Genomic DNA, 27905 nt, shown 5'->3' with positions numbered 1-27905 from the left:
AGCCACACTAAAAGCCCTGCTCAGAGTTACGTGATATGGTCTTCTGATATCTTTGGAACTTGCAGGAGAAGCTCCCCCATAGACTGCAGTGACCTACTGGGAAAAGGTACCCTGGTCCTGAGGTGTAAATAATCAATACTCTTTTAACAAACAACAGAGCATGAAAACTATTAGCTACAACCCCTGGTCCTGCTTTAAGAAACAATGGCAAAAGACCGACTCTACCTCCAGGAGAAGGTCTATTAAAGGAGTTTGCTTGCTGGCAGGTGTAAGGCAGAGGTTGTCAATTATCAGCACACGCATGAAGTCAAACACAAACTTCTTAGCAGGATGGTTGGTCAAATAGGTCTTGGACCCAACATTGCAGTATTCTGACTGGCTCCGGTTCATTCCTGTGTCAGAGGCAAATGCTTTGAATTCCTCTGCTGGGGATCCAACTTCATCATCCAAATCAGTAACCTTTAAAAACAATAATGAAAATGCAGTAATTTACTAGAACTCAACCTATCTTTGCCAAGGCAAGGAAATTGGACAGTTTTACAGTTATTATTTTAGTATTATTTCTCTAGAAGTATTGGCTCTCAGGGAGGAAGGGTGGGATACAAATTAATTAATTAAATAAATAAATATTACTCTGAAGCCTCATATACCTTCTTGCTAGTAAGGTGGAATGTAATCAAGCTGTAAATATCTTCCATGCCTTGAGTACTTTGTGAGCCTGCCAGAGTGAGTGCAAATCATATTTGCATTCCACCTTTCTTCTAAGGAGCTCATCCTGTTTTAGTCAACCTTGAATGGGTTGTGAGGCTACAGTGGGAGATTGCGACTTGCTCAAAGTAATTATCTGAGAGCAGAAATTTCAGCCCACATCTCCCCAATTTAAATCCAGTATTTTCAGCAGAATCCAACTTTAGTAGCACAGTTTTGAGACCGATTACAGCCAGAACTAGCAGGTGTTAATTAGTACAGTCATAAAACATTAGCGTGTTTCACAATCAGTACTACATATAAAATATATCATTAATAGTATGGATGAAAAAATATATTAAAGTTTTAAAACATGGGTAGCATTATTTTCCTCCTTATTAGGAAGACAATTCCTGTGAAATTATGATGAGTGTGCCAAAAAGCAGAAATCCCAAAATATTTTGTATGTTGATAATGTTCCTTTTATCACAGTGGCAAAGCAATACTGCTGCCCATGAATGGTAACCATGCCATTATCAACACCACTTATCCTTGTCCCTAATTCAGCAAATAAATGAGCTCTTTTATGTATAAGACCAAGGTCTAGAGATGAAACAACCATTAACTAAAAGCAACAATTTTACAACTGGCAATATGTTGCCTGTAAACCAACTTAAAGAATTCAAAATTAGCAGTCCTCTGTTTTGAAGTATAATTCTTTTTTTTTTTTACAATAATTTTTATTCAAATTTTCATAAAACATAAAAAACAAAATCATAAAACATTCAAAGACAAAAAACAAAACAAAACAAAAATGATTAAACAAAAAAAAATAAAATGTTGACTTCCCATTTGTCACATATCAAATCAGTTATAGGTCTACAATATATAACAATCCTGTCTCTTAAATCATATTATAAAATCACTTTCCTCCAGTAGTTATCTTAATTAATCATCAAATCTCATAAACATTACTTTATTCTTTCCACAAAAAGTCAAAGAGAGGTTTCAATTCTTTAAGAAATATATCTATCAATTTTTCTCCAAATAAACATGTCAATTAATCCATCTCGTTAATAATTATAATAATCTTATTGTCATAACCATAGTCCAAATAAACATTTCGATTAATCCATCTCATCAGAATCTGTTAGGTCCAATAATTTCAATAGCCATTATTCCATTATCCCTATTAGTTCCATCTTCCATCTTCAATAGTCCTGTTAAGTCCAGTAATTTCAGTGTCCAATCTTCCATTATCAGTATTCCATAATAATCTTGCTGTTGTAGCCATAGTCATATAATAAGAGTCTGATGGGAATTTCCTCTATCCCAAATATTTTCTTGCCATCCATTCTGAATAAGTTGCTGAAATACTGTTGTAAAGTCATATCTGTGTTCTTCTTTTTTACAAAATGCACTGGCTCATCTCTTAAGAGTTTTTCCATTGTCACATGGCTGCAGTTAATTCCATAGATTTTCTCTATATCAAGCTCCATCACATCATTCCAGTCCAGAAGATTATCCAAGCCATTGATAACTTTATCTCTAATATCTTCATTAATTTCTTCAGAGATAACGTTAAATTCCAAACAGTAGATTTTATTTCTAAGATCCATAAACTCCAGATCTTTTTCCAATTCCGCATTTGTTCCAATCTCCAGGGCTTGTATCTTCCCTTTATTTTTTCTTTTCTCATCTCTGATCTCATTCTCCTCTCTCACAGGATCCCCTATTTCTTTAAGCTCCTGCGTCATTTTGTTCAGTTCAATTTTCAGCTCCTTACTACCCTGTCGCAGGGTTTGTTTCGTTATCTCAATCTCATCCATTATTTTCTGAAACATAATTACTTCCAGATTCTCAGCCACTTTCTTGATTGCCATTTTTAAAACCACGAAAACAAAGCAAAACAAAAATAAAGAAGAACCACTTCTTATTTCAGCAACAATTGGGTTAATATTCCAGGCTTGATGACATCACAGTATAAACAGAGCAACCTGCCTTACCTCTCTATGTTCAAGAATGCAAAACAAATTTAGTTCCCAGCATCAAAACAGTTAGTGGCGTCGTGAAGAAGCAGATTCGTCAAAATAAAATAGACCAAAAAGAGAATAGTCCCAGACAATATAATATTCCTCGGAATAGAAATCAGGAATAGAAATCCCTCTTCTGTTTATTATCTTTAGAATGCACTTCCAGGATAGCTTTTTGCGACAGAAACAGAGATAAGCTGTTAATTTCGTGAATAACAGAGAAGAGCTATAGCTCACCCAGAAGTTGTCCAAAGCCGATCAATCTGACAAATCTCCTTTTGCTGCAACAATTTAAACCAAGTAAAAAAAATAATAGAAAGAAGGGTGCTTGCCTGTTAGTCCGTTCTCTCTTTAAAGAAAAGATAAACGTATCGCTTAAGCAGATAGAGCTTGTTAGGAAGTCCGTCCGGCATTGTTGGCTGGACCTTATCTCATAAATTAATGAAATCCAGTCCTCCCAACAAAAACAGGCTTTGAGGTTGATCTCTACGTTTCTCCCTGCCCGGGAGAAATTTCATCAGTCAAAAAAAAAAAAATGTTCTGACTGATTTATATCTGAATAAGCTTCTTTTGAGGCGGGAGCCCGTCCCAAAAGCAGGCACAAGCGAAGTCACCCTTCCCGGAAGTCTGTTTTGAAGTATAATTCATCGTAGTCAATGATAACATAGCCCTCGGCTCCTACTGGGAGGAAGGGCGGGATATAAATAAATAAATTTCTGTTTTAAGAAAAATGTTACAATGGCCTAGTTTACACATCATGGAAACCATAGTTAATAGTTTACCATGAATGCATCAACCAGGGCTGCTTTGTTCCTCCCCACCACTGCAAAAGGAAAACAAACCATAATCCTACAGAATCACAGAACAATAGAGTTGGAAGAGGCCAATAAGGCCATCAGGTCCAACCTCCTGCTCAATGAAGAAATCCAATTTAAAGCAAACCGGACAGGTGGCTGTCCAGCTGCCTCTTGAATTCCTCCAATGCTGGAGAGCCCACCACCTCCCTAGGTAATTGGTTCCATTGTCGTACTCCTCTAACAGTTAGGAAGTTTTTCTGATGTTCAGCCGAAATCTGGCTTCCTGTAACTTGAGACCATTCTGAGTTCTGCATTTATTTATTTATTTATTTATTAAATTTCTATACCGCCCCATAGCCGAAGCTCTCTGGGCGGTTCACAACAGAATAAATACATCAATATACAATTAAAACCACATATATAATTAGAACACTCAAAAATACTAACGTTAAAAATACTAATATACTAAATACTAAAAGCAAAAAGTATAAGATACAAAGATGTTATAATGTTGAATAATTAAAATTAAAAATGATTAACATAATTAATTAAAATGCCTGGGAGAAGAGGAACGTTTTAACCTGGCGCCGAAAGGATATTAACGTTGGCGCCAGGCGTACTTCAAGGGGGAGATCGTTCCATAACTTGGGGGCCACCACTGAGAAGGCCCTTTTTCTTGTTGCTACCCTCCGAGCTTCTCTCTGAGTAGGCGCCCGGAGGAGGGCCTTCGATGTTGACCGAAGTGTACGGGTAGGTTCATATCGGGAGAGGCGTTCCAACAGGTATTGTGGTCCCATGCCATGTAAGGCTTTATAGGTTAAAACCAGCACCTTGAATTGGGCCCAGAAACATATAGGCAGCCAGTGCAAGCGGGCCAGAATCGGTGTTCTATGTTCGGACCGCCTTGTCCCAGTTAACAATCTGGCCGCTGCATTTTGCACGAGCTGCAGTTTCCGAACCGTCTTCAAAGGCAGCCCCACGTAGAGCGCATTACAGTAATCTAATTTAGAGGTTACCAGAGCATGAACGCTGTGTGACAACCTTTCAAGTACTTGAAGAGTGCTCAAGCCCTTGGCTTAGCATCATGTCCGAAACAAACAAACCATGAGCTGTAACTGAGGTAGATTTTTGACTTGCGAGTCATGGTTTGTTTGGAACAAAACAAACCATGATTCCCAGTCTGTGGTTTGTTTCAAGCAAATACGGTAAAGTAATAGTTGCTTGATGTATGAGCTATACTTCCTGGAAAGAAAAGTTCTATGTAAGATATTAATAACCATAATAGCTTTTTGAAAAACATTTCTGAATAAGTAGGCAATGGTTAACAAAATTAGATATAGTAATTTATGTTTTAAAAGGGTAATATGGTCCTGATCTTCTAAGATCAGCCACTACCACCTGGACATGTACCATTGGTCTCACCTGAAAGGTGATTTTCATAGGAGTGGGCCATCACTGTGGGAAATAGTTCCACCTATCGTGCGAAGGCAAGAATGTTTTTGAAGTCAAGACTAGGGACGTCATGCCCCTCCCACTCTCCAGTTCATTCGTAGCGAGTCTAAAAAGAGATATCTAAAAATACAAGAACAAGGCCAACAGGCCCGCCAGGAAAATAACATAATAGTCACATGCATAACAACATGACTCTAACATAACTACATAACATAACAGAACTAAAAGTCTTGACTTCACTCTTAGATTTAAATATAATAGCGTAACAATAACATGTAACCCATTGATAAAATGTCTAGTCATCCTCCAACTGGGAGGGTCGTGATGGCCCACTCCTATGAAAATCACCTTTCAGGTGAGACCAATGGTACATTTTCCATAGGAGGTGGGCCATCACTGTGGGATGTACCAAAGCAACCCATATAGGGAGGGACCACCCACATGTTAATCCTCATTAAGAACCTGTTGCAACACTCGTCTGCCAAAAGATGCATCAGCAGAGGCATAACGATCAATTTTATAATGCCTTATAAACGAGTGTGGGGTAGACCAGACTGCGGCCCTACAAATATCGGCAACAGGAGCATTAGTGGCAAAAGCAGCCAAGGTGGCAGCTGACCTGGTAGAATGAGCCGTTATACTAGCTGGAACTGACAGTTTCAGGGACTCATATGCTAAAGTAATGCATGCCCTTAACCAACGGGATAAGGTAGAATTGGATACTTTATGCCCCAAAGACCTTGGATGAAAGGATACAAACAGAGACTCCGTTCGTCGAATCTCTTGGGTCCTAGACAGGTAGGTCTTGAGAGCCCTCCGGACATCTAACGAATGCCAAGCCTTTTCAAGAGGATGGGTAGGATCCGGGCAAAAGGAAGGTAACACAATGTCCTGGTTGCAATGAAAAACTGAATCGACCTTGGGACGAAAGGAAGGATCAGTCTTCAGCACAACAGAGTCCTTATGGAAGAAGCAGAGGTGTCGAGCAGAAGACAATGCGCCCAACTCCGAAACGTGTCTGGCAGATGTGATTGCGATCAGAAACAGGACCCTGAAGGACAGTATACGTAGGGGCACAGTCCTGATGGGTTCAAATGGAGGGCGTTGCAAAGCCTGCAGAACTTTCGGCAAACTCCATGAGGGGAACCGATGGACAACAGCCGGAGAGCGTAGGGCGACTCCCCTCAAAAAACGTTTGATGAACAGATGTGAGGAAATATGATCTCCAGGAGAGGACACTGAGAGAATGGATGACAGAGTAGACGCATGTCGACGTAGAGTGTTGGGTCGAAGTCCCATCATAAAGCCACTATGGAGAAATTGGAGCACCTGGTGCACATTGGCCTGGGATGGATCGTGGTGGTGGGACTGACACCACTTGGAGAAAGCCACCCAGGTATGTTGATAAATGCGAGTGGTAGATGGTCTTCTCGAGGCCAAAATAGTATCAATCACAGCGTCAGACAGTCCAGCTGACCTCAAATGTCTCCGTTCAAACGCCACGCTGTTAGATTGAGCCAAGTAGGGTCCTGGTGCAGTACTGGACCCTGGGATAGGAGGTCTGGCGTTACTGGAAGTGTCCAAGGATCCATCATTGACATTGCCAGAAGATCTGAGAACCACGGTCGGCGTGGCCAAAATGGTGCTATCAGAACCAGCTGTGCCCTTTCGGTTCGCGCCTTCCTCAAGGTTTTGGCTAACAATGGTATGGGAGGAAAGGCGTACAATAGACCGTCTGGCCATGGTGTTGTCAGAGCATCCACTGCTTCTGCTGTTGAGTCCAGGTATCGGGCAAAGTACCTTGGAAGCTGGCAGTTGTGACTGGAAGCAAACAGGTCGACTGAGAGGGCGCCGAACCGACACTGGAGACGATGGAAAATAGCTGGATGGAGTTTCCATTCTCCCGGAAAGACCTGTTGTCTGCTGAGCCAGTCTGCTGTTACATTCCAAATCCCTCTGAGATGTTCTGCTTTCAGGGATTGTAGATGTTGTTCTGCCCAGACAAAGATGAGGGAGGCTAAGTCTTGCAGAGGACGAGACCTGGTGCCCCCCTGTCTGTTCAAATGTGATTTTACACACGTGTTGTCTGTTCGAATGAGCACATGATGCAAAGGGAACAGAGACTGAAAAGGACATAGAGCCAAGTGGACAGCCTTTAGTTCCAGCCAGTTGATGCTTCGAGATTGCTCTGCGTTGGGTCAAACCCCCTGAACGTACTGGGAGTTGCAGTGGGCTCCCCAACCTATGAGGCTGGCGTCTGTGGTCACGACGGTTCTGCGGGGTTCTCTGAACGACGTGCCCTTGGAGAGGTGTTGAACCTTGGTCCACCAGCGGAAGGAGAGGCGCAGAGCGGGGCTCAAACGAACTTTGCGATGGTTGGAGCTGGCAATGTCTTTTTGAAAAGGCAACAGAGTCCACTGAAGGGGCCGAGTGTGGGCTCGAGCCCAGGGCACAATGTGGATTGTTGAGATAAACATCCCGAGCGCTCTGGCGAGAAGCATGACGTCTGCGGATGTTTGTTGCATCAGGGACCTTGCGATGCTTGTGATGGCAGTGATGCGATCTGGAGCCAGGAAGACCATTGCCTGCAGGGTGTCCAACATTGCCCCAAGATGTAGTAGGCGTTGGGTTGGTTGGAGATGGCTTTTGTCGAAGTTGACAAGCCAGCCGTAGGTCTGCAAAACATTGAGGGTGATCATTAAATGATGATGAGCCAGCTCTTCAGACTTGGACCGTATTAGCAGATCATCCAAATATGGGTAGATATGAACCCCTTGGGTCCGAAGGTAAGCCACTAGGATGAGTAGCACCTTGGTAAATACTCTTGGAGCAGAGGAGAGGCCAAATGGCATCGCTCTATATTGAAAATGTTGGTGGCCAAAGGCAAACCGAAGAAACTTTCTGTGAGCTATGCAAATGGGCACATGGAGATACGCTTCCTTAAGGTCGATAGAAGCCAGGAAGTCTCCTTCATGCAGACTCTCGGTAATGGAATGGAGAGATTCCATTTTGAACCTGCGGTATGTTACAAAACGGTTGACAAACTTGAGGTCCAATACCGCCCTCCAAGATAAATCTCGTTTTGGCACAGCAAATAGGAGGGAGTACACCCCTTCTGACCTCTCAGTTGTGGGAACTGGCTCTATTGCCGCTATGTCCAAGAGGTGATGTATAGCTGTCTGCATGATGTTGTGCCTAGCTGGTGCCCTTGGGCAAGGAGACGGATGGAATCTGTCTGATGGGGTTGCCCAGAACTCTATGGTATAGCCATAAGTGAAAAGGTCCCTGATCCAGGAGACCGTAGTAAGGCGCAGCCATCGATCTCCAAAATTAAGTAATCTGCCACCTATGGGGAGGGCGTTAATACTACTTGTGTAGGCGAGGGCCTCCCCTATATGAGGACGATGAGTTGCCCCTGCGCCCTTGGTACTGACCTCTGCCCTGGAAGCGTCGGTTCCAGGAGCCCCTGAATGCGTTGGGGTCATAGGGTCTGAAGTCGCGGCCTCGTCCTCCTGGCCGCGTTCCTCGAAAGGACTGGTTAGAACGAAAGGAGGGAAATCGCCTGAAGGGCCTGTGGTCGATGTTCTTGACTGTGGCCAGAACCGGTTTTTGGGCGTCTTTTGGATCAACCAGAACTGCCTTTAGAGCTTCCTCGCCGAAGAGTAGAGATCCGGAGTAAGGAGCCTTGGACAGGTTCAGTCTGGCCGCTGAATCAGCTTGCCAGTGGCGAAGCCAGAGGGTGCGACGAGCGACTATTTGAGTCGTCATGGCTCGTGCCCCTAATTGAGTGGCATCCAAAGTGGCATCGGCCACAAAAGCTGCTGTCTTACGTAATTTCGATAGTGCTCTTCTGAAGGCGACAGGATCAGGGTTAGCATCCTCTAGAAGGTCATCCATCCACATCATAGAGGCTCTGGAGAATATGGAGGCTGAAGCGGAGGCACGCATGGCTAAGGGCGAGCGACTGGTTCATCTATGCCAGGGACATCTAACTTGGTGGCAAAGTCTGGGGCTAGGCCGTACAATCTGTCAGCCAGGTTCTTGAAGCGTCGGGCTTTGAGTGGATGAGCCCATTCTTCGGAGGCTAATTTGGCAATTGGGTCCGGCACCGGGATGTAGTGTTCAGTAGGTGCAGGGGATTTGAGGACCTTGGCCCCTTTGATAGCTGGGGCGGACGAAGTTGAAGGCGCAGTCTGGAAACCAAGGGTATGAAGTACCCTACGTGCTAGCAGCTGATAGTCTGAGGTATCAAACAGGCGATACGATGTATCCTCCTCATGATCTGAATAGTCGCTCCAGTCGTCTCCTTCAACATGGTCAGTGAAAGTTGACTCCTCCGCATACGAGGCTTCGTCCGTACATCTGCCTCTGGCTACATCAAAGGGATCTGGTGAACAGGAAGGATGAGCTTCATGGCACGCACGTTGGTCCATGTTGAGTGGGGGTATGGCAGGAACTTGTGGTAGTGACTGCATTTGGGTGAAAAATGCCAGCATGGCTTGAAGTTGGGAGAGGAAATCAGGAGACAGCTGCAGACCAGATGTGGCAGATGTGTGTGCCTGATGAACTATTGGGACAGATGTTTGAGGCGGTAAACCAGAGGTAGGTTCATTAGGCGAACAGTGAGCGGGAAAGCCAAGAAACTCTTCCTCGTCAGAGGCAGCAGCCGGGGAATGGAAAATATCGCTTATGTGTGTCTGTGCTGTGGTTGGTACAGCTTTGGTTTACTATGGCTGGAAAGATGTTTTGTCTTAGCCAGTGCTTTGGCATGTCTGGTCTTAGACGTGTTAGGATGTTGTGGCTTGGCTGATTGTGGCATGTCTGGCTGATCTGGCACCATGTGTGTTGATGGTGACATACCTGGCTGTTCTGCCATCTTATATAAACCTGGGTGCAGTACACTGCCACGAAGGGGGCAGGATGTAAAGACCCGAACTGGCACAGCGTACTACCACGGAGGGGGTAGGATACACTGGCAGATGGCGAAATGCACTGCCACAGAGGGGGCAGAATGCACTGAGGTATCAGCGTTAATATAATATAGGCTGTTTTAGAGTTGGCACACTCAGATTAGTGCTGTAGGCTGGGTTTTTGGCTTGTTCACGGCCCCAGAGGGGGCAGGATATACAATGTAAATCAGATTTAATACAAGTCAGCCACTGATATTAAAGCTCCAGCCTTGATAATGTAATCCAGCCACTAGGATTAAAGCTCCAGCCTTGATAATACAATCCAGCCCACTAGGATTGGAGCTCCAGCCTTGATAATATAATTCAGCCACTAGGATTACAGCCACAGTAAAAATGTGTGTAAATCAGCCCTGTGTAAGTTTGTCAGCAGCACATATACACAAACATACAGATAGATAGTCTGCAGGGGGGGTATCCGATGGTTAATAAATGGTAACAAAAAAGGCGGGAATTTTGAATTTCAAAAAATGGCGCCCGGAAAAAAACGATCAAAAAAGGCTGAGGGAGAAGGAGCAATGGCGGCCGTCTGGGGACGGAGTGGGGGGAAGGACTGTCCAGCACAGACTAGCAGGGGAAGCAGCGGGGCCGAAAACCGCACTAGCGGCTCAAAGGAATCCCCAGAAGGGAACAGGCAGTAAGGGAAAAGCGGCAGCCGCCGCCGAGAGAGCCGCCGTCGCCGTTTGCAAAGCCCTTCGCAGTGGGAATTAAAGCCACGTAGCGAGGGTGATCTGAGGAAAAAGGTATGATGGGGTAACGGCAGGAGCCGCAGCTGCAAGCTCCCGCAGAGATCGGAAGAGCCGCAGCCGCGGCAACAGAGCCGGGGGGGGGAAGCTCCAAAACGATCAAAACCAAGATAACTGCAGCCGCGGTCACTGAGGGAACTCCCAGGCAACAGATACAACAGAGCCGGGGGGAGGGGGGACTCGAAAACTGCCAAAAACAAAAAGAGAGCCGCAGCCGCGGTCTCAGAGGGAGCCCCCAGTCAAGGAAAGAAAATAACTTGAAAAGAATAGCTTGGGAAAAAACGAAGAGAGCCGCAGCTGCGGTCTCTGAGGGGCCCCTCAGTAGGTCAAACACAAAAGAGAAAAAAAAAGGATTTGAAAACAAATACACAAATACACAAACAAATACGAGACTTAGCTAAATGCTACGTGTAATTCCAATCTTGTTCGTACGAAGGCAAGAATGAACTGGAGAGTGGGAGGGGCATGACGTCCCTAGTCTTGACTTCAAAAACATTCTTGCCTTCGCACGATAGGTGGAACTATTTCCCACAGTGATGGCCCACCTCCTATGGAAAATTAGGCAATTTGTCAGGATCCTGGTATATCTTCTTCACTCTGGAGGATCAAAAAGCCAGGATTAAAGCATGCTTAGGACCCTGGTACCCTTTGAAGATAGTCTTAAATCTTGGGTTGTGACAGAACCTTCAGAAGTAAGAGACACCAGCTCTGATGATGATCATAGAACTGGGGGAGTCAAAACATAATTCCATAGCCACAGTAGGCGGAGTGGCAGCTGAAGCTGGGAAAGCTGATTGGCTGATTATATGACTGAGATGCCTAGCCTGTTGTAGGTGCAATCAAAGCTCTTTTACCCGCCAAAAAAGAAGCATGGAGCATGGTGGAGTGACTGCAACATGCCTGCCTTGTGAGTTTGAAGCAATAGGGACAGGCACTGTGTTGAGGAGTTTGCCCCATGAGGAACCGTACCTTTAAAAGGATACTTGCTATGCTATAGGCATTTGGGTGAGAAGGGAAAATGCACAAAGAAACCTCCCCCCCAAACAACAGTCCACCAGACTTAAAAACTATGGGGGTGGGGAATTGTCAGCAAATTGTTTGCTAATTACAAGGAAAGAAAAAACTGGGAAATCAAATGGATAAAGCAATTTAAACACACGCATACAACTTCCACTTGCTGCTGATAACACAGCAGTAAGAGAATCACACAGAAAGGTCTTCAACCCTACCATTGAGGCTGTGCAGAGGTTTAAGATTTCCCCTCAAGGGAATATGAGCATCACTTCCCAGCGAGATTTCTAGAATGCTCCAAATCTGCACATATGCTGACCAATACATGGAACTGCAAAAAGATGGTGATGATAATGTTTTCTCCCCCTCTCCCACAGCTCTTAAACATGAACATATAAAGCTCCCTTATACAGTGTCTGGCCCTACTCCATCTAGTGCAGGAGATTTCCTCTAATTGGCAGTGGCTCTCAAAGGTTCCTGGCAGAGGTTTCTTCCAGGCTATCTACCAGAGGTGCCTTAAATTGAACTTGGGACCTTAGACATACCACTGACTTACGCTCGTCCTCACAACCATTTGGGCTAGTTACTGTTTTTAAAAATCAGAACTTCACATTGCATCAGAAGTCTACTGCTGTTAGTAGAGATGGCTCTCAGTGATACATTCCAATTTACATGTTGGAGGCAATTACACCCTACCCACATGCAGCTCCCAACATAACTTGGCATATAGATGAGATCAGAGAAAATAAAAAGCTGAACTCCACTTGTTTTTTCATCTCCTACCATTTCTGAGTATGGCCGGATGTTGAAAGGGAATACACTAGCTGCCAGCGCACATAGAAACTCTGGACTCATCCACATTGAAGCCAGATCAGGAACATTGTGATACAAGTAGCGGAAGAATTGCATCAAGGTGACTGGATATTCCCGAAGCCAAGAACCCTCTTCTTCCGACTGCCAAGGCTGCAATGAAAGAAAAAATTAGATAGATTAGCTTAAATGATAATGTAACATAGAACAGCAACATGGTACTTTTATCTAAAAACAATAGTGAGTTGGATCTCTGTACTCGCAAAATGAATTGATGGGTTATTATTAATTCTACAGCACTTTTAAAGTACTAAAAAAATTGGATGGAAAATAGATGTCCTCATCTCTACATTTTATTAATTGCAGTTGTCTTTCTATGAGAATGGTCTGAAGATAAGCTCCTTGGAGAAGGGAGTTATCCTTTTGCTTAAGTTTCTGTCTAAACAACTATATTCACTCATGGCATCATGGAAGTAATAAAAATGTTAATAACATGATATTATTTGGGGAAAGATAAGCTGGTATCAGCCTTATCAGCATCTGGAGTGCATGCTATCTCATAGCCCCAGGTAAATCTCTAGGAGCTTTCAAAAGCAAAGGATAACATGTAATAAAAGCAAAAACATCCCAATTCTTAATTAACATTCAAACAGACTTTATACTTACTGAATTCAACATGCTTCTAAGCATCCCCAGCAACAAAAATGTTGCTTCTGTGCAAAGGTTGTGAACGGAAGCAACCACAGTACCACTTGATGCAGGAACACCAAATATGAATGTCCAAATTGAGTCTAAGTCAAACTATTGATTGGAGCAAAATTTGGGATTAGGGGATTGGAGGGGGGTAGGGGGGAGAGAGAAGAGAAACAGTAGTTAACACACATCCAATTTAAAATATCTCTTTGCTTCCATAGGTGCCCACAGAGAAAAAGTCATAATCAACATAGGAAATGTCTTGCTATACTGCACTTTGTTTTATGGTGGAAGGGAGGACTTGAGCACTAAATGGGAACCTCATGAACAAGTGCCAAATTAGGAGAATGAGAAGCTTCTGTGTAGATGCACCGTCAAATGATCACAATAGGATTGGCTCCATAATTTTTCAATGTCAAAAGTGCTGAACACTAGAAATGCATGAATCTACCAAAGAGGATTCCAAGGAGTAATATGGCCCATGGGATTTAGGGGGCTGTTTGTCACATAGAATGCAGGGATCTAGCAAAGTCCATATCTATAAAAACTGCAACTGTTATTTTTGGCTCTAGGGCATGGTGACGACGTTTTATTTATTTATAAATACACTTGTATACTGCTATTTCATTAAAAATATCAAAGCAGTTTACAAGTTAAAAACAAATCACCACACAATAAAAACATTTAAAAAATACAATAAAAAACAAAGGTCAGCTGTTGCAAAAGGCATCTTCTTAATTGCCTGCATAAGCCTAGCGGAACAGAAAGGTTTTCAGAAGGCATTTGAAAATTAAAACAGAAGGCACCTGCTGTTGACATGTACTGGAGGACTGAAGCCTTTGGGCAGTCTTACTCCAGTCTACTGTTACTGGGAATCCAGATCCAGAAGGAACCTCCACCAGAAAAATCTAACAAGTTGGCTCAACTGCTAAAGGCCACAAAATATTTCCCCCCCAAATCTCTCTGAATTCCAAGGTTTTCTGGAATTCACCAGCCGCTCTACTGAAGACCAGAAAGTTCCTATGTAATTCAAAATAATCAACTTCCAGAAAACTCAGCAGTCTCTAAAGGGCCCTCAAATATACAAAACTGTACATCCCAGATTACACTGAGGCACCTGTTTGCCTGCCCACTGCTCCTGAACTTGGGGCATCTTGTGCATCTGTTCAAGTTGTTGCTTGTGAGTGACTCAGTATTACTACAGAGGGGAGGCTAAGGGGACAGGAAATGGGGCACTTCCTTAAGCCCAGTTCAGGTTCAAGCTGCTTGCTTCTTTACTGAATTCCACAAATAAATAAAAAGCGGGGAAAACACAATATCTTGCTCATATATTCAGCTCCTCACTATTGTTTCTCAAACAACACACTGTCCTGACCCTTCTTCAGTAATGCATTCATTTGCAAATTATAAAAGATAAGTGATTCTCAGATGGGAAAAAATAGCTTCTTGAATAGCATTCCTCAGAATTAAACTTGGCATGGCAATGACCTGTGCATGTTAAACCACTAGGGCCTCCAATGAGTTCAGTGGAATTCTAGAAGGGCTCAAGAGAGTCTGCCCACACAAAGCACGGGGGACAAAGGCTGTATCTTCTTACATACCCCAGCCACAGAAACACTGTATTTCCAGAAGCATGATATTTCCAGCTAGCACTGAAAGTGGCAACTAATGTCAAGTTCCACTCAGACAGGGAACGCTGCATCACAACTTTCAATGCTGAAATATTTTAGGGTGAAGTTAGCTTCAGACCATTGCTTTTTTCTTTTCTTTTTGTACCATACTTAATAAAATTGGTATCTTAGTAGATAAGCCCTACCTGGCCACCCTGATTACATCGGCTGGTGATCACAGGTGCACTGACCTGCAGGTTTTCAGGCAGTTCAGTGACTGGCTGCTGCAGGAAAAGCGCCATGAGGAGGAAATAGAGTGCAGGCACATTTGTGTGCTTTGGAAGAAATGACTGAAGAACCAGAAAGCCTGGGAAATGACAAGCCTCCCGGTTAATTTCTCTGACAGTTGATCTGCCGCCAGCACTTCTGCCAACATTAAAACCTGAGTGGGGAGAAAGGAAAAATTAAAAGCCAGAAAACAACAGTTGGTTCCTATTTATCACATCAATGGAATGCAAAAAGAGCACCCTCATTAACACTTCAGATTGCTGCCTATGTGAAATTGGTACAAATAATGAACAGGGCAAAGGCCAATTAGAACCACAGGTCATTAAAAAAACCAGACAGACATTAATTCAATGGGAAAACCCAAGATGGGTTACAGAATGCTTTTCTTCAATGGCGTTTTATTTGCTTGCTCTACCGAAATGTTTTGGAATTGTGGAGAGTGCTCACATGACTTCATGGTCTCAAGATACAACAGTGTTATGTCTCGTATCTAGTCACATGATTTTTTTTTTTAAAAAAAACCTAACAAGCAAATAAACTAAAGAAAAAATAGAATTTTTAAAACAATACATCATGTTGTATATTTTTGGATCTAGAGACAGTTAAAAATAATGTGTGGTAATCATGACTAGTCCTACTCAGAATAGACCCACTGAAGTTAATGGACATGAATAACTTATGCTCCTTACTTTCAGTGGGCCTACTCTGAGCAGGACTTAGTCGAATACAACTCGATGTCTTCATATTTTTCGTCTTCACCCCAGAAGGTTGCACCATCGTGTGCTATGTATGGAGGGAGGCATTACAGTCACTTTTCTGGTCTCTACACCCTGTGAATAAAGCCCTATCGCTGGCCTCGAAAACCATCCTCGTAGTCCAGCGAACTCATTGCTCAAACTTGTTCCATCAGCTTCTCAGCTAGTACATTATTCCAGGCATAGTTATACTATTCTTATATCATACACTCATCCTCATCCTTCCAATGCTTTGCTATTACTTGTCTTGGAGCTACCAATAAAAAGGTTCATGTCTCTTTAAATGGTATTGCTTTGGTTTGTTCATCAAAAATAGACAATAATGCCAAAGTGAGTTTTTTAAAGAATAGAGCACCCAACCGATTCATTCCACTCCACCTATACCTTATCCCCAAATTCATGAATCTTTGGGCAACCCCACTGCATACGATAGCACAACCCCAAAGGTGTACAGCCCTTTCTCCAGCACTTAGGTTGAACAGAGCCATAGGTATAACTTAAACTTTGAGGTACAAGGTACCATCTGTGTAACATTTAAGTGTATTTTCCCGAATCTTTGCAAGTAACAACTTTAGTGGCCTTTTATGCCAGCGGGAATATCCCAGTGTCCTTGAGATAGTAGTTTCTCCTAAATCTTTTTCCAAGATTCTTTCAAAAGTTGCTTCTGTTGTGTTCTATATATTGATGATGGAAGACATTTATTATTTTGGAAGAGCGCTGTTTTAAGTACATGTAAAAAAAAGGTGTCCAGCAAGATCTAAGAATAAATAACACTGTTTGGTACAAAATGGTTGCCTTCTTATTCTTTGTAATCACAATTATTCTCAGTCACAGTGAAGTAGGACTTCATTACTGTAAAAGTGAATGGTATTCTACTTTCTATATAGAACACAATTTTGAAACCAATTTCTCCAAGATTACAAACTGTTCTCAACATCCTTAATATCATCCTAAAATGTCCACTGTACCTTCTATCTGTCATTCCTGCACCTTCTATCTGTCATACCTGATAAGTAAGGTCCTCATCTAAAAAGATTTTGGCTTTATTGAATGCTATAAAAATGTCTATACCAATCAACTATAAATCAAGGTCTGTAATTAAATTATTTTACTTCTGTATCCGAGATTCCAGTTTTGGTATACATGTTGATTAAGTAATGCAGTATGTTCTGACCTAGTGATGCTCAATGTATTGTCCATCAGGCACAGCCCAGATTCACTGACTGTTGCATAATGCTTTCCTCTAATTTTAAAGGTTAAAGGTTGTCATCTCAGTACTTTCCAAATATTTTATTTTGAGCCTATTCTTACATTACAAGAGCAGCTGTGGTTCCAATGTCAGGAGAATGAGTTCATTTGCCAGATGAGATTGCTTGCATACAAGAACTCACACATCATCCTCTCCACAAATGGACTAGGATCCTAAGCTTTAGCTTCCTCCCTGACATGCTAGCTTTACACTGGCAAGGAGACTACAATGTTCATAGGAGGGTGACTAAGACTGTAATCCTAAGCACACTTACTAGCGAGTAAACTCCAGTGAATGGAACTTACTTCTGAGTAAACATCCATAGCACTGTAGTGTGAGTGGTCCTCCATATGCTTTGTGGTGTCATATGCTCCTATGCAGCACTGTACCATGGAAGGCTCCAGTTATATAAATCATCCCTGAATTTATATATTCAGGATGCTTTGTACCTGATAATGTCATAAACTAATCTGCAATCCTGTACATGGCTGAAGTTGATTTAGATGAAATTTTTACAGCCATAATCACAAACAAATTAAAATGATTTTGCCTTCATGAGCCATCTGTGAAATGTGCTCTTTAGTAATTGTGTGAGCTCAAATTACCCACACATATAGACTCTGCTAATGGGATCTATGTACAAGTACATTACACAGGATGACCCATTCAGCCACAATACTTTGTATACACACCTATGGAAAAGGCCTTCAGAGGCCATCTCATGACTGCAAGAAAGTTACATTGAACAGATCAATTCTGTATTAGCCACAACATTCCAATAAAAAAAAGAGGGGAGAGAATAGGATAGCATTTTTAAAGAATCATACCAAGCACCGTTCCAATCTTATTAGTCAATACGGAATCTGTCTGCTCAAGCCAGCCCCCTCCAGTGAGGCCTTCCTTGAACTTGATGAGAATAGTTGGGCTGCTCAGCAAGACCACCAGAATCCTCATGGCTGCTGTTACTGTGGTAGGGTGCAAGTGCTCTTCCATAAACAGCATAATCCAGTCAAACCCCAGGGTCCGAACCAATTCTTCACAAGCCCTAAATAAGAAGTGGAGAAATGCAAAAGAATAAATGGTCTGAAGCCAAACAATATGGGTAATCTTATAGGATAAAAATGTTAGATACATTTTTCATTTTGTTTTAGATATGTACACAAACTCAATCCAGTTTACATTTTGCAAGGTTAAGCATATACAATTGGGACTATGCCAGCTTCCCTTAAAAGTATTCAGAATAGTCTTAAGTAAGTCCCCATTCACTTTCCTATGAAACAATTTTTCATAAAATAAAGCATTTCCTTCAGGCTATAAAGGTATTTAATGAATGAGAACCATGTGCTGGTAATTCCACCAGCATACATGCAGCCATCATCATGACTGGGCTCGTGAATGCCCCCTGCCCTTGCTACGGCACAGTGGTGCCACACAATGTCAATTACAGAGATTTGTTGAAAGCAGCTAAGACTAACCATAGGACAAGCAGAGGTTGACCAAGGCTGCAATCCAATACACACTTATATGGGAGCAAGTCCCACTGAACCCAATTAAGCTTACTTCTGAGAAGACATGTATTGGATTGCAGCCTAAGCCTCTTTTTCATCCATTAATGTGGGTTCTTGACAAACTCACATTTTCCAGCAAAATGTAGGACAGTTGTACTCACTGCAAGTTGACACTTGCTTTTTCTTTAGATGTATACATAAGCTTAAGCAGTATGTCCAGCAATCTGTTCCTCAGAAGAATAAGATTTGCAGAAACAAGACCTCCAAAATCCTCCACTGTTCCTAAAATGTAAAATGCATTGTTCTAGTTAGTTTTGAAGCACATAATTTTGAAAACTTCTAGCAAGTATTGTTTTCTAAAATAACGTCAGTAATAACACAAGCACGCACACACACACATGCACACACACAATCAATGACCGGGATTTAAATAGTTTTTTGGTTTTGTAACAATACGCATAAGGCTAAAACTTGCTTGAGTTGAAAATATGCTCAACTGTCCACTGAAAATCACAGTTGCAGCTCTGGAGTAACCACAGATAGAAAAAGGAAAAATTCATAAATAAATTCACTGCTAAATTACTGTGCCCACCGTTATAAACAAGCCATGCCTAAACTGATTTGATGCAGCAACAGTCTGAACTGAAGTTATTGTTACTAGCACACTATATAATATATTCCAAGCTCTGCAGACATGATGAGGTGAGCCAACAAGGATGATCTTGACTAGAAACAAAGTCATATGGAAAGAGACTGAAAGAACTGGATATGTTTAGCTTTGAGAAGAGAAGACTGAGGGGAGATATGACAGCACTCTTCAAATACTTGAAAGGTTGCCACACAGAAAAGGGCCAGGATCTCTTCTCAGTTGTCCCAGAGTGCAGGACATGGAATAATAGTTAGAGTGGTACAACAATGGAACCAATTACCTAGGGAGGTGATGGGCTCTCCAACCCTGGATGCATTCAAGAGGTACCTGGACAGCCACTGTTGAGTATGCTTTAAGGTGGATTCCTGCATTCAGCAGGGGGTTGGATCCAATGGCCTTATAGGCTCCTTCCAACTCTACTGTTCTATGACTCTGAACCTAACAACCAACACTGAAGCAAAACATTTAACCATCGTGAACTGTGAGAAAATTGCCTAGGCAAACACAATGTGGCAGATACAATGATAACCCTTTCCTCCTTCAATTTTCTGCCATCTATTCCATGCTCTCAAAAATAATATGTAAATATGCAGAAGTGCTACGAAAGTCCTCTTCTTTTTGGGAGCAATAAAAAGTTTCTGTACTGATAATTTCTGTACTGATGAGCAGAATGGTAGAAGGTACAAAGAAAAGAGGTGTTTTTTTTAAAGCTTATAAAAGGGTTTCCTTGTTTCATTTCATACTTTGTTCTTTTCACATGTAGGGGTGGTGGTGAAGGAAAAGAACATTCAACTGATATATAATGGTACAACATAGCTGAGAAAAATAAATAACATATACTTTAAATAAATTAAAGATATATTAGAAACCATTTGCTCCTGCTTTTCATGCAATTTGTAGTTCAAAACAATTTGGGAGCCCTGTTCCATGCAGGCCTCCTGCAATGTCATCACTTTTCTTGTAGACTACACCCTTCAAAGATGCTAATGTAAACATTTCTTCCATTTCCATTTAGATAGCTTGAACTTCCAATTAAACCTATTCTTTTGGCATAAAGAGAAATCCAAAATCAACGAGACCAATCACTTCAAACTATGTGTGACTAGTTCCCCTAACTTGGTTGCAACCTCCACTTTCACTCACAAAGATCATATACTTTAAGAAGGCCAGGAGGAGATTTGAAATTATAGGGCCGTGCGATAAGATTCTCTGAACTTTTTAGGACACAATCTGCTGGAAGTTATTTCCATGCAAGTCCCTTTGACACAAACAGGAGTTTCTTCGGAGCCCGAGTTTGCAGAGTATAACCTTGGAAAATAAATTTAAAGGGGTCATTCTAATTAAAATATTATCTTCTCCAAAGACAGAAAGGGACTATAAACATTGAAAATAAAGAGACTATCATCCATTGTAATGAGAAAACATTTTTTCAGTGATTTCTTCTCTTCCACTATTTCTCATGAACCAGGAACCACTTACCAGTATCAAGCTTTTCTTCATTGTTCATCTCCATGACTACAAATTTCTCACAGACTGCAAATGTAGGCAAAGTAGAAGAGATGAATTGTCCAAACCTTGGTGGATAAGAGGGGGAAAAATGGCATGCACTTGTATGACAGATGGAGTTAATGTGTCATTAGTTAGCATCAGCTGCAGGGTAAAAGTAACACTAAGAAGCTACTCTTTAAAAAAATGCAGATTCTGACATTTATTAGGATTGCCTGCCTCAGTCATATATATATATAAAAATATATCTGGAACAAGTTGTCCTAGATAACAATATAGGTGAAGTTACTACAAAGAGGACATTTTGAAGAAGTGAAGTGAAAGAGCATCACATTCCCAGATAATTTGAAATGGATTATGGAAAGTTAAAGACTGCAGCCACTATAAAGGATTATTACATTTCTCAAACATGAAAAAACTGTACATTAAGAATACATTTCTGTTTCCTAGGCCAGTAGATTCTGACTTTACTTTATGGCTAAACATTCCTCTCTCTTATATAAGAACGATATTGTTAATACGAGGGAAATAAGGACAAATGGGAAGGAAAATGTAGCTTCACAGGGAAACATGCACTCTCTTATTTTTGTAGAAAGAAAATACAGAAAAGACATCTGTATGGTACCTGAGCAAGTCGTTGCTGCTAGGGAATCCCTGAAGCAAATAGCTCAGTACATTACTAATAGCAGCAATAGTTGGCTGAGACAAAGACATATCTCGAAGCGTTAGCAAGAGTTTTGGGATTAGCTGGAACTCCCTCATCAATTTTGCATTCTTTGCTGCTTCACTGAAAGAAATAGAACAGCTTAATAAATAATAAGCAATTCTTATTGATTTGAGTAGTTCACGTGCTACAGCTTCTGTTAATAAATGCTATGAATCAATTTTGGAGAGCAGATCATATTAAAACCACAAGGAAGTGTATCTACATGGCTATGATAATACCATGTAATGAGAATATAGCCTCTAATGTGGGATATTTTATAATTTATTTCAATTTATTTTTATCCTGCTTTTCTCATGAAGATAGTCCAAGACGGCTTACAAACATACAGAAACAAAAACCATATCCTAAATCATCATCGTTAAAAATGTATGTAAAATCGGTACCAGCAAAATAGTCTTTGCTTTACCTACTTCACAGATAGATAAGACTGATGAAAACAACCAAATGCCTGATGAAGTAAGTAGGTTAACTGCTATGGAAACAAGCAGCAATGGGGTCAGGTAGATTTCCTCTGGGAAGGAGATCCAAGGTTAGGTACTACTACAGAAAAGGTCTAGTCTCTTGTGCCTGACCACTAGGTATGAGATTGTGACATGACATAGGGCTCTAACAACCTTCCTCATCCTGGTGCCATATAAACGTTTTGGAGTACAACTCCCATCAGTGCCAGCCAGCACGGCTAATGGTCAAGGATGATGGGAACTTGAATCCAAGACATCTGCAGGACACCAGGTTGGCGAAGGCTGAGGCGGGGTGTTGAAGCAGTTCCTTGATCAACATTCAACAATTTTAAATATCAAGTTTCATTAACTAAGTTGCTAGTCTTCTCAGTGACATAACAAAACTCGACAGTGTGCTTGCAGTTTCTATTGCAGCCTTCAAAGCTAAGTATTATCTTAGGGAATGCTTATCAAATTTGCAGATGGTATAAAATTGGGAGGGATAGCTAATACCATGGAGGACAGGAACAAAATTCAAAGGGATCTTGATAGGTTGGAGCATTGGGCTGAAAACAACAGAATGACATTTAACAGGGATAAGTGCAACGTTCTACACCTGGGGGGGGGAAACAAGTGCACAGTTATAAGATGGGGGATACTTGATTCAGCAATGCTACATGCAAGAAACATCTTGGAACTGTTGTTGATCGCAAGCTGAATATGAGCCAACAGTGCGATGGGGTTACAAAAAAGGCAAATGCTATTTTAGGCTGTATTAACAGAAGTATAGTTTCCAAACTGCGTGAAGTACTAGTTCCTCTCTATTCAGTACCGGTTAGGCCTCATCTTCAGTACTGCGTCTAGTCCTGGATACCACACTTAAAGAAGGATGCAGACAAACTGGAACAGGCTCAGAGGAGGGCAATGAGGATGATCAGGGGACAGGAAACAAAGCCCTATGAGGAGAGACTGAAAGAACTGGGCATGTTTAGCCTTGAGAAGAGAAGTCTGAGGGAATATACAATAACACTCTTCAAATACTTGAAAGGTTGTCACACAGAGGACCAGGATCTCTTCTCAATCACCCCGGACTGCAGGACATGGATTAATGGGCTCAAGTAACAGGAAGCCAGATTATGACTGAACATCAGGAAAAACTTCCTAATAGAGCGGGACACCAATGGAACCAATGACCTAGGGAGGTGGCAGGCTCTCCAACTCTGGAGGCATTCAAGAGCCAGCTGGACAGCCATCTGTTGGATATGCATTAAGTTGGATTCCTGCATTGAGCAGGGGGAGGACTCAATGGACTTATAGGCCCCTTCCAGCTCTATCATCATATGATTCTTTCTAAATGTGACCTCCAATAGTTAGGACAGGTGGTCTATTCAGCACAGCCCTCCTAACTCCCTCTCTGTCTGTATTTCCCCCCAACTTCCAACTCTCCTTTCCTACTCCTCCATCAAAACAAATCAAATCATGCAACAGAATTAAACGAAAGCAAGAAAGTGTTAGAGAGGCTGGAAGGCAAAATCTGGATTGTATATAATAACAGTATTGTTTAAGAGACAAATATCCAAAATTACCTGGATTCAGTAAGGAGTTCAATGAAATGTTCAAATAATGAAAGGTGAAGTTCATAGGGTGCATGCAGCCAGACCTGAAATACAAAACAAGCAGTTGACCTATAACTGGTATAGGTAATTCTACTTAGTAGGCTAAAAATGGTTCCTTGCCTCTGCTTTACAGCAATAGCCTGAGCACTTGAAAACGTTTCTAGGTCAGGGTGCTCACTGGTCTGAGCAGCAGACTACTTATGCTGCTCCTTGCTCACTACTATTCACCTTACTCCCCATGTCCTATGCCTTCGCTTCATCCTGCCCTCAACTTCACAGGAGCGAAGTCTGATAACTAATATTTCATTCAAATACACATCAATTTTCACTTGCAACATAGCTTTCCACATTGTGTGTCACCCTGTCTCTCATAGGAAAACAATCATGTTGGAAGCCGTTCATGATCAATCAGGTGTTATTTCAAAGACATTTCTGACACTGATTTTTGAGTTTAGCTTCAAACCTTATCTTCTTCATGAAACAGAATAATGGAATATAATTTAGTACATTACTATCAATCAACCTGGCTGGTGGATTAGCATTTCTCTGTGTTGCAGTTGCATAATATACAACATTAAGTTAAGTATATATCAAGAGATCCACAAAAGCATTTTTTCAATGGTGCACTTCCTGGTTCAGAAAGTAGTTGGCCCAAATTTGCTAAGGATCCTAACAATTTCCAGCTTTCAGGGATGCCCTATGTACCTCGAAGTCACAAAGCAGGTCCTGGAAGGCAGTTGAATTTGGAATAATGGATGTTTCATGACCACTGTCAACAGTCCCCACCAAGGAAAAGGTCAGATGAAGAATGTGGCTATTCAGAAGAGATCGTTTCTTCTTTAACAGCATTGCCAGTAACTGAAATACAATTTAGCAACATACGGGCAACTGAGTTGCAAGGCTTTTGATGAACTGTATATTGTTTGAGATTTATTGTTCAGTTTATAGTTTATAATGTGATGTATGATTTTCTTCTATTTTTGTCTAGATATTTTTATAATTGTTATATTTTGTTTTTTAAGATATGTATATTGCTAGCAATTTATTTTTCAGTTATGTTTATTTAAAATGTGATATATTCGTTTTCTTTTACTATCAATTGTACCAAATGTAACAGTATATTGTTTTTATGTTGTAAACCGCCCGGAGAGCTTCGGCTATGGGGCGGTATAAAAGTGTAATAAATAAATAAAGGCTTTTGTCTTTTATAATTCTTAAAAGCATTTTGCAGACAAAGGAAATATCAACTTCTTCCAAGTATAAAAGTATCACAGCAAGGCACAGGCATTCACATAGCCACGCTTTTATAAGTTCAGAGATCAAGTGTACATTCCTTTGTAGTAAACTGTTAATACTACCAAGAGTTACAATGAAAAACCAGGAAGAATGAAGTTGACATTAACCCACCAAATAGACATCCTGAAATGAAGAGGCTATTCTCTGTCTTGTGTGTGTGTGACTAGTCCTGCACAGAACCTTACTTATCCAAAGGAAAAGAGGAAGAAAAACAGTATGATGGTGAAAATCAATGTAACTGTTGCAGCTTTTTATAATTTAATCTTTGATCATCCAGGTGGATATAACAGGACTCCAGAAAAGGACAGGGAGCTGCATTTTGAAATACAAGTTATCAGCATTTCTGAATCCACTACCTTTGGATTTCAAAATGTTTTACTTAAAGGTTTTTATGTTCTTAGAATGAAGCAATTTCTAAATTATCTACCAATGCTCTGTGAATTTTCGAGTATTCCTATTTTTGTACTGAGCATAATCCTTAGGAATCTTGACTACTCCTATTTAAAAAGTTTTCAGAAGACAACATTTGGTACTTATGGAAAACAAAACAAATGCAGCCAGAATGGCTAATCAAGTGGCCTCACAGTGATGATGATCCAGTTCTTTCACTGTGATATTGGTAAACAGGACTCATATTGGCAATCTCTATTCAGGAGCTAAGTGATGACTGGGCTTGATAAACAAAATTGCTCATTCCAAATTATATGACACACTGTTGGATCTCTGTAGGCAAAGGACGTCAACTTGGTAGTGATTAGATTAGAACAAAGGTCTCATCTACTTTGGTGGAACAGCGATCCTGGTCCCCTACCCCAGCTTCGCTGTTGGAGGGGGGGGGATTGCATTTTGCACCCAGCCCAGCCTCAATGGGGCATGACCCCCTGGTGCCGAGTGCAGATGGTTAGTCTGCCGGGGGCTGCATGCAAAGCCACCTAGTTGGTTGGCTTTCCCTGATGGGTCTGGGTGCAAAGTCATTCCCATTTCACAGAAGTCCCTTCCATTTGTCTGAAGAAATTACTATGTTTTTAAACATACAGATAAATCAACCTCACTATTGGCTTCAAATGCCCTTCAGCAAACACAGATGGTACAATGCCCTTGATTATAGAAACAACAAAAGTGCCTCCTCATTTATTTCTCTTCAGATTCCTAAGTGTTCTTCCTTTGACTTGGCAGCTGATAAGAGTCTCTGCTGAGCTAGCAGATGTCACAGATCTGACACGATGACCATCTTCAGGTGTAGAACTACAGTGCTTCACTTTAACCATAAGACTGTCACTGACTGAAAACCTTTACAGTACACAGAAAAACAATGGTAAAGAATGCAGTTGATTTTTAAAAGGTAAGGTGCAGTTAAATTTGTTAACCAACCAATGCCTGACGTGTAAAATCATGTAAATTTCAAATGGCATTTGCAGCTGTCTAACTTCACACGCACCTGATAACCTTTGATTCTTTCCATTTCTTTGCTTGCCAGAGGGTTGCTCTTTACCACACACACAAGAGCCTTCACAGCAGCATAAAGTCCCTCTACATCTGATGCCATGGCTACCAGACCAAGAATAGCAGCTGCTCCCCCAATGTACTGTAACGTAGTGGCAACAGGCTTAGGGACAAAGGTTCTTACTCCTGAGCATAAGGGAGCAAAAAAAAAACATTAGTAAGTTTAATGAATTGCCATACAGTCAAACATTTCTACTATAATTCAAAAATATACAGTGAATGAATTTCCCATTTCCCATGACCCTGCAACACCAGAAACAGAAACAAAGCAAACAAAAAAGTTCATGAGCAGAAAGAATTATCTAATTTTGTAGTAACAGTAAAAATACAACTACTGTATGTAAAATTTCTTCTAGTGCATTTTACTTTCAAAGGAGAAAACCCATCTGCTGTAAGATTATATGCAAATAAGAAAATAAAACTATTGGAGATGGAGCAATTATTCAAAGCCAGGGTGCTTGAACACATGCTAACGCCCCCACCCCCATGCAGCCACAATTCAAGACAGGTACAAGCATCCTTTAAACTTGCCCATCCTCGACCTGGGGCTTGTACCCATCCTCCACCATTTGCAGCTGGGAGAACAACTAGATAACCTAGTAAGCTCCAGGATCTTGGGCTACAACTGGCACCCTGCCCTTGGCTGCCTGTCCTCCTCTCAGCTGCCTGTTTCCCTCCTCTAGCGAAGGTAAGGATTTGTCCCTCCTTGGCCAGTGTGTGGGGCTAGCAGAGATGCAGAGGAAATGGGCCGCTCAAGGATGAAACTTGAAACACTTGGAAGAAAACCCCCCTACTCAGATTATTTGAGTGTTGAACACTTGAGCAAACCCAGCTGATTTCTGGGCCAAGCCAGTGTCACCCATCCTTCACATCACATCAGATCTCCCCTGTACAATCTTGCTAGGAATATGGGAAGTTGCCTTGTACCAAATCAGGCCATTGGTCCATCTAGCTCAGTACTGTCTATACTGACTGGCAGCAGTTCTCCAGGGTTTCAGACAGGGGGCTTTCCCAGCTCTACTCGGAGATTCTGGGGATTGAACCTGGGACCTTCTGTGTGCAAAGCTCTGTCACTGAGCCACAGCCTTTTTTGCTCTCATAACATTTCCTCACACTAAAGCATGTATGAGGTTACACTAAAAACAATCCATTTATGCCACCAACGTTTGTTCAAACAGATTTGTATCCTGCCTTTTCAGTTCAAAAAGTGCCCAAGGCACTAACAGCAACCAACTCTCATGTGCATGTTCAGCAAAGTGGGCAGTAATAAGGCCCATATGCTTCATCCACAATCTACAAGAGTCAAGGCCACAATCTTCAAATATTCTAAGAATCATGGGCCACCAAAAACATATTTCATGGGCATAATAATTTTCAGAGATTACATGTCTCAATATATTAGTATCAGGAAAGACTACAAATCAGTTGCCTGGAGGTCAAGAATTGGTAAGAGGCTGCGATAGTTATAAACCTGAAAGATCATCTTACCCCTTATATTCCCATCACTGTGCTCTGCAGGTGAAGGCCTCCTGCAGATACCATTTCATCAAGTGGTCCATTCC

The 27905-nt window shown here is 41.6% G+C and overlaps 1 protein-coding gene across 4 annotated transcripts in view; it reads right to left on the bottom strand.

Moving 5' to 3' along the window:
• WDFY3 (WD repeat and FYVE domain containing 3) overlaps window positions 1-27905 on the bottom strand; it is a 241145-nt gene that overhangs the window by 54688 nt on the left and 158552 nt on the right. For 3 of the 4 annotated variants that reach the window (XM_061583316.1, XM_061583318.1, XM_061583319.1), the window contains 11 exons: window positions 26279-26469; window positions 24250-24402; window positions 23515-23588; window positions 21387-21548; window positions 20735-20829; window positions 18768-18888; window positions 17926-18143; window positions 15013-15248; window positions 13170-13304; window positions 12477-12656; window positions 226-459 (listed from right to left, as the gene is read on the bottom strand). In XM_061583316.1, the coding sequence (XP_061439300.1) occupies window positions 226-459; window positions 12477-12656; window positions 13170-13304; window positions 15013-15248; window positions 17926-18143; window positions 18768-18888; window positions 20735-20829; window positions 21387-21548; window positions 23515-23588; window positions 24250-24402; window positions 26279-26469 (1799 nt within the window). The remainder of the gene's footprint in view (window positions 1-225; window positions 460-12476; window positions 12657-13169; window positions 13305-15012; window positions 15249-17925; window positions 18144-18767; window positions 18889-20734; window positions 20830-21386; window positions 21549-23514; window positions 23589-24249; window positions 24403-26278; window positions 26470-27905) is intronic. The other variant, XM_061583317.1, reaches the window with a different exon arrangement.

The sequence above is a fragment of the Rhineura floridana genome, chromosome 9 (genome assembly GCF_030035675.1).
Source record: "Rhineura floridana isolate rRhiFlo1 chromosome 9, rRhiFlo1.hap2, whole genome shotgun sequence".
NCBI classification, from domain to species: domain Eukaryota; kingdom Metazoa; phylum Chordata; class Lepidosauria; order Squamata; family Rhineuridae; genus Rhineura; species Rhineura floridana.
Note: the sequence above shows the minus strand (reverse complement) of the source record. Positions and strands in the feature narration are given on the sequence as shown.